The 7,932-nt window shown below is 39.9% G+C and overlaps 1 protein-coding gene across 1 annotated transcript; it reads right to left on the reverse strand.

Annotated features, from left to right (window-relative positions):
• Positions 1-5,904: 5,904 nt before the first annotated feature.
• LOC114385961 (uncharacterized protein K02A2.6-like) lies at positions 5,905-6,354 on the reverse strand. The gene has a single exon (XM_028345986.1). The coding sequence runs from the start codon at positions 6,352-6,354 to the stop codon at positions 5,905-5,907; it is 450 nt and encodes a 149-aa protein (XP_028201787.1).
• Positions 6,355-7,932: the final 1,578 nt, after the last annotated feature.

Raw genomic sequence — 7,932 nt, forward strand, 5'->3', positions numbered from 1 at the left:
TCACCAAAAGAAACTTCAGCTCCTGGTTCACCCTCGGCACCATCAAACCAGGAACGACCTAAATTCAATATCCAGCCCATACAGATGATTCCTGGTCAAGCCCCTGTTCCTGAAAAACTGGTTCCCAAACGACAACAGGGAGTGAATATTTCTGAAAACCCTAGCATTGCAACAAGTCCTAGGGAAGTAGACCCGGAGATGGATAAGAAGATCCGCAGTATTGTGAGTAGCATTTTGAAAGACGCCTCTGTTCCTGATGCTGAGAAAGATGTTCCAACATCTTCCACCCCAGATGTTGCTGTTCCTGATGTTGATAAAGATGTTCCAACATCTTCCGCTCCAAATGCTGAAGCCCTCCCTTCACCCAGTGAAGAGGAATCAACAGAAGAAGATGATCAAGCCACAGAGAAGACCCCTGCACCAAGGGCACCAGAACCTGCTCCAGGTGACCTCATTGACCTGGAAGAGGTAGAATCTGATGAGGAACCCATTGCCAACAAGTTGGCACCTGGAATTGCAGAAAGACTACAAAGCAGAAAGGGAAAAACCCCCATCAAGAGGTCTGGACGAATCAAAACTATGGCCCAGAAGAAGAGCACTCCAATCACTCCTACCACATCCAGAAGGAGCAAGGTTGCAATCCCCTCCAAGAAGAGGAAAGAAATTTCCTCATCCGATTCTGATGATGATGTCGAACTAGATGTCTCGACATCAAAGAGGGCCAAGAAATTTGGGAGAAAGGTGCCTGGAAATGTTCCTGATGCACCATTGGACAACATCTCTTTCCACTCCATTGGCAATGTTGAAAAGTGGAAATATGTGTATCAACGCAGACTTGCGGTTGAAAGAGAACTGGGAAGAGATGCCTTGGATTGCAAGGAGATAATGGACCTCATCAAGGCTGCTGGACTGCTGAAAACAGTCACCAAGTTGGGAGACTGCTATGAGAGTCTAGTCAAGGAATTCATTGTCAACATTCCCTCTGACATAACAAACAGAAAGAGTGATGAGTATCAAAGAGTGTTTGTCAGAGGAAAATGTGTTAGATTCTCCCCTGCTGTGATCAACAAATACCTGGACAGACCAACAGATGGAGTGGTCGATATTGCTGTCTCTGAACATCAAATTGCCAAGGAAATCACTGCCAAACAAGTCCAGCATTGGCCAAAGAAAGGGAAGCTGTCTGCAGGGAAGCTAAGTGTGAAATATGCAATCCTGCACAGGATTGGAGCTGCAAACTGGGTACCCACCAATCATACTTCCACTGTTGCCACAGGTTTGGGTAAATTTCTTTATGCTGTTGGAATCAAGTCCAAATTTAATTTTGGAAACTATATTTTTGATCAAACTGTTAAGCATTCAGAATCATTTGCTGTCAAATTACCCATTGCCTTCCCAACTGTATTGTGTGGCATTATGTTGAGTCAACATCCCAATATTTTAAACTACACTGACTCTGTTATGAAGAGAGAATCTCCTTTATCCCTGCATTACAAATTGTTTGAGGGGACACATGTCCCAGACATTGTCTCGACATCAGGGAAAGCTGCTGCTTCAGGTGCTGTGTCCAAGGATGCTCTGATTGCTGAACTCAAGGACACATGCAAGGTGCTGGAAGCAACCATCAAAGCCACCACAGAGAAGAAGATGGAGCTGGAACGGCTGATCAAAAGACTCACAGACAGTGGCATTAATGATGGAGAAGCAGCTGAGGAAGAAGAAGCAGCTGAGGAAGAGGTAGAAGCAGCCGAGGAAGAAGAAGAAGCTGCTGAGGAAGAGGAAGATGCAGCAGAAGATACTGAATCAGATGATGATTCTGAAGCCACCCCATGACCATCAGACCTTTACTTTTGCATTTTACTTTTACAAGCTATAAGGGCATGTCCCTTTGAACAATTGATTGCTATTGGTCTGTAATATTTGCACATTAATTTCATGCATTCTACTTTTGCCAAATTTATGTCTAAAAAGGGGGAGTAGTAGTATGTATGTATTATGCATGATTTTGAGTAGTTAGATACTATGTATGCAATAGTAGTAGGATACGATGTATGCATGATTCATGATTTTGAGGGGGAGTTGTATGTATACGATTTTGAGGGGGAGACTGCTGCTGCTGATGATGACTGATGGAAGCTACTAGAAGATACTGCAGTAAGAGCATGGAGACAGGGGGAGCAGATAGCTGATGTCACAGGAGATGTCTTGACATCCTGGAGAAGACTAGTAGCTGTTAGAAGATGCTGCAGTAAGCATGGAAACAGGGGGAGCAGAAGCAGAAAGCAGATGTCATGTGAGATGTCTTGACATCCTGGAAACGACTTGCAACTTGTCTAAACTACAGATTCCGCTGTGCTTGATTACTCTGATAATGAAAGTTGCTGATCCCACTTGCATAACTGCTCGTACCTGCTCAGGAAGTGTCTAAGTATGTTTTAGACAAAATTTGCCAAAGGGGGAGATTGTTAGTGCTTAACTTTACTAAGCTTTAAAAGATTGGCTAAGATTTTGTTAAAACATAAGCACTTAGACAATGAAGGAAAGCTGGAGTTGCTGCACATGATGTCCAACGTTATGTCAAAGAATAAGATCGGGCTGCACAATGCACAAGGCAAGATGAAATGTCAAATGAAGAATTGAAGCTGCAGGATTCACGATGTCGGATACAATGTCCAGGACATCCTGCCCGAAAATACTGGAGTTGCTGAAAGCATTGAAGTTGCAGGATCCACGATGTCGGATACAATGTCCAGGACATCTTGCCCGAAAATACTGGACATATAAATCTGTTATATCTTTAACAGATTATTGTGCAGTTAGCAAGAGATAAGATGATCTATCTTTAGGAACGAATTAAAAGATAATTAAAGTTCGAATTACAAACTAGAAGAGTTCGTTCAGGGATTAAAGATTAAAGATTAAAGATAAAAACTAAAAGATCAAACTGTATCTTTTAGATCTTTAAGTGCAGATTTTTCAGAAGAATGATAGATCTCTTCCAGCACAAGAAGTTGCAGCCCAGATACGCTCACTGCTATATAAACACGAAGGCTGCACGAGTTCTGTACCAAGTCCGGGATTGAAGAGTTATTTTGTGAGTTTTGGGACTTGAGTGTTTTGTGAGCCACCTTGATGGTACCCTAACATCAAGTGTTGGACCTGAGTGTGTAGAGTTGATCTCTTGTGTGTAGAGTTGATCTCTAGTGTGTAGAGTTGATCTCTATTGTTCAGAGAGCAATCTCTGGTGTGTCTTTGATTTGTTTGTAAACACGGGAGTGTGATTGAGAGGGAGTGAGCGGGGTTTCTCATATCTAAGAGTGGCTCTTAGGTAGAGATCGCACGGGTAGTGGTTAGGTGAGAAGGTTGTAAACAGTGGCTGTTAGACCTTGAACTAACACTATTTTAGTGGATTTCCTCCCTGGCTTGGTAGCCCCCAGATGTAGGTGAGGTTGCACCGAACTGGGTTAACAATTCTCTTGTGTTATTTGCTTGTTTAATCTGTTCATACACTCAGAGATAATCTGCATGTTCTGAAGCGCGATGTCGTGACATCCTGTACGACATCTGTCCCCAGTATCAGAATTTCATACGCGATCCGTGAAAATTCCGTAAGGTGATGAAAATCGAAAGAAGGTGTTTTTTCGCAATCCGTGAGTTTTCGTAACTTCTTCAAAAGCTAAAAAAGAGTAAATACATAATCCGTAAGGATTCGTAACCTTGCGGAAGGAAAATAAGTATCGTTACGAAATTCGTAAAGTTTCGTAACGTTACGGAAAAAGAATTACCAAAAAAGGTAAATGGGGGTGCAATTAGTAAAAAGGGGGGTACAAATAGCAATCAGGCCCACTTGGGCCTTCCAGATTCTTCATCCAGAAGGTTGTTGCTTCTGGAGGAAGCAACCTTGCTCGCCTGGGCGAGCTGGGTGGCAAGCTCCACCCCTATTTTGCTATAAATAGGGGGAGGAGTGAAGGGAGAAGGGGTTCAGCCTTCTTGGCACTTCTTATTCTCTCGAAATTGCTGAGGAAAATTGTTTCCGTGAAGAAAATCCAAGCCGAGGTGCTTCCGTAACGTTTCCGTGAGTAATTACGCGAAGATTTTCAACCGTTCTTCGACATTCATCGTTCGTTCTTTGTTTTCTTCAGTCTTCAACTGGTAAGTACCCCAAACCGAGGTTTTCAATTCATTCTATGTACCCGTGGTGGTCCACATTTTATTTCATGTATTTTATTCTCGTTTTCATTCGCTTTCTATACCCCCTTTTGACGTGCTTCAGTCATTTATTTAAGTCGTTTCTCGCCTAATCTAAAAATAAAATAAATTTCCACCGATCATTTGAATTGTATCATCCGTTAATTTCTGTTAAAATGAATTCCGACCGTTCGGTCGTGCCGTAACCATGTTGAAAATCAAAGAAGAGGTAAAATAATAATATAATAATCAAAAAATATCTTTTAGTAAAATGAAGCACAAAAATTAATCGGACGTTTTCTCTTTGGGATTTCTCATTCTTAATTGAATTGACTAATAACTAAAGCGAAACTAAGGCTAAAATCAATTCGCCAAGTCAAGCTCGTCCACCAAAAAAATCACTAAAAAAGGATTTGAAAGTTTTATCTCAGCTTTTTCTTACCAAGTTAAATGGATCATTTTTAAAGGCCCAACACCTTTAAGTGATCACCTTTCAAGTAAAAGAATCGCTTGATTCACCTTTAAAGAAGAACTACGTAGGTCTGATTTCCTCTTTGATGGAGGGTACGTAGGAGCAAAAGCCTCGCTTTTGTCGACCTCAAAAAATAAAAAGAAATAAAAGTTAAGATAACACAATTTCACAATTCTAAAAAATAGGTTGTTGTCCTTTGAGACAAACGTAAGAGGTGCTAATACCTTCTTCAAACGTAAATACAACTCCCGAACTTAGAATTTTTATTTCGACTGGTTTCCTTCGGTTTTTCCGACGTTTTCCACAAATAAACGTTGGTGGAGACTCCGCGCATCTTTCCTCCTTTGGAAAGCGCACCCGTGAACCTCGCCTTCGCTCGCCCGCAAAAGGGCACGTTGCGACAACTCCAACAGTTATTCATTGTGATAATATGTCAGCTATTGCAATGACTATGAATCCAGTATTCCACAGCCGTACAAAGCACATTGAGATTAGATACCACTTCATCAAAGAGCTCGTGGAACGTGGAGAAATCAAAATGGAGTTCTACAAGATTGAAGAACAATTAGCAGACATCTTCACCAAGCCAATTGCAACAGAGAAGTTCATCAAATTTAGAGACATGCTTGGAGTTCAAGACTTTTCTAGATTAAGGGTGAGTGTTGAAGATTAGTGTAGAAAAGTGTAGATGTATAATTGGTGGTCCATTATCTAGAGAGTTCTACACCTATGGAGATGTTGTAGTGTGTAAAAACTGTTTGATGGATGTAGAAAAATATCTTATAGAAGCACCTAGAACATCATAGAGATGAATGGTAGATGATAGATGAGTCTAGAAGACTCTAGGACTAAGTAATATAGAAGTGTTTAAAAATCATGTATGTAACCTATATAAAGACATAAGTTGTAGCAAGCCATGTAATGTAAGTAAAGAAGCCAATAAGCACAATTCAAGTTAAGGTGTCAATTTTCTGAAAACTCATCCTCTTCCTACTCCCATCATTTCTATCATACATTTCTACCATATCCTTCCATAAAAAAAAGGCATAACCACGTCACATATCCTAACACCTTTTCCAATGACTTGGCTGATACGATAGAGGCCAACCCACTTGGGGGAAAGCTTGCTGAGAATTTGGTTCGGTTGTGCCTTCTTTAGGACTAAGTCCCCTTCAACAAATCCCCTGGGGACAACTTCTTTTTGCTTGGAGTTTTATTGTCGCCTCATATATGTGAGCTAATTCTTAGACTTCTTTTGTAGTATCTAAATAAGCTCTTTGATCATTATCCGATCTTTCTTCATTGAAGAAGTCTACTTGAAAAGTAGGTTCTACAATCTCAATAAGAATCATTGCATCTGCTTCATAAACCAAAGTAAAAAGAGGTTCGTGAATGGAAGAGTGAGGCGTGGTGTAATATGACCATAATATTCGAGGGAGCTCATCAATCCATGAAGTCCAAGTTTTTTCTAATTGTTTCTTTATTCCATATAGGACCACCTTCTTAGCTGCTTCAACTTGTCCGTTTGATTGAGGATGCTCGATGTATGTGAAAATGAGCCTTATTCCATGAGATTGGAAAAATTCACATACATTGGTACTTGCAAAATGACTTCCGTTGTCAACAATAAGTGTATGGGGAAAACCAAATCGGCAAATGACTGACTTCCATAGAAACTTCTTAACCCACTCCATCATGATGCAAGCCACTGATTCGACCTCAACCCACTTGGTGAAACTTGGTGAAGTAATCTATTTCGACCAAAATGAACTTCAATTGATGAACACCAGGTGGAAATGGTCCAAGTATATAAATGCCCCATTCGTTGAATGACCATGGTGAAGAGAGCAAGTGCAACTTCTCAACTAGCAATACATATAAGTTTGCATGTTTTTGGCAGGTATGACACATATTACAAATTCATGCAATCAGGCCGCATGGTTGTTCAATAGTATCTTGCTCTGACGACTTTATTTCCAAGTGATCATCCGTCAATATGGCTTCCATAAACTCCCTTGTGGACTTTTCACATTATTGTTTCGCTTGCTGGGGAGGTAAGGCATTTAAGGAGATGCTTGCTAAAACCTATCTAATATAGTTTATCAACGATGATCGTATACTGAGTTATGTCCTTGATGCATTTTTCTGATGTTGTTTTATCAACTGGTAAATCCCCGCTTTCTAGATAACAAATGATGGTCCCCATCCATGATTCTCTCTCAGCCTGTACTAACATGACTTGTTGATCTGGTAATGCAATGCTTGGACGGTCTAGCGTCTCCTGTATGGGCGTTCGGTTTCCTGGCTTTGATGAACTCCCCAATCTTGAAAGTATGTCGGCCCTATCATTTTCCTCTCTAGGAACATGATCAGGTTCAAACCCGGTGAATTGTTGAGAAATATTCTATACCTTTTGCAGGTATTGTGCAAGTTTGGGATCACTAGCTACCTTGGAATTCTCCCTTATCTTGGTACATAACCACTTTTGAATTGGATCGAGCTCCCCTAAAGTGCAGCCAGGCTGCACTTTAGAGGGTAAAGTGAAGAGATCATAGTCCTTTATTTTATTAACAGCTTAGATCATTCCATGTCATTAAAAATTACCATCTAAATTTATTTTTTAAAATGTAACATTAAAATAAAAAAAATTTAATAAAAACCAAAGAAACCTTTTTCTCCTTTTACAGTTTCTCTCGGACTTCACATTCGTCTATGTTCTTATTGGTTTGCATTAACAGGGGTGGGCATGTTAAATAAAAAAAATGTAGAAGAGAAATTATATAAGGAAATGAGAAAGCTTTTATTGCTTCATACTGGAATACAATTACTCAATGACAAGCTGCTCTACTTATAAAAGAAATTGAGCCACTACACTAGCCACTAACTCCTAGGTGCCCAACGTGCAAATGAAACAAACCGAAAGACTAGGAAAACATTATCCACCAATAGAATCCATTGAACTCAGATACAAAAAGCAACAGAAACATAAAAAAAACAAAATGACCTTAAAAATGACCCATGTCACCTAACATTCCTTCCTGTAAACTGAAAGATCAATATTCAGTTTAAACAACATAAGCAGCAGAACATCATCTGTGAAACTAATTATTCAAAATTGCACACACCAAGCAATTTTCGTAGCTTCTTAAATAAAGGTGCTTTGAGAGGTTTAGTAAGTATATCAGCAACTTGATCTTCACTTCTGCAGAAAATCAGATTTATGATTCCATCATTTGAGAGATTCCTTAAGAAGTGATACTTTACATCTATAT

The sequence above is a fragment of the Glycine soja genome, chromosome 15 (genome assembly GCF_004193775.1).
Source record: "Glycine soja cultivar W05 chromosome 15, ASM419377v2, whole genome shotgun sequence".
Classification (NCBI taxonomy): Eukaryota; Viridiplantae; Streptophyta; class Magnoliopsida; order Fabales; family Fabaceae; genus Glycine; species Glycine soja.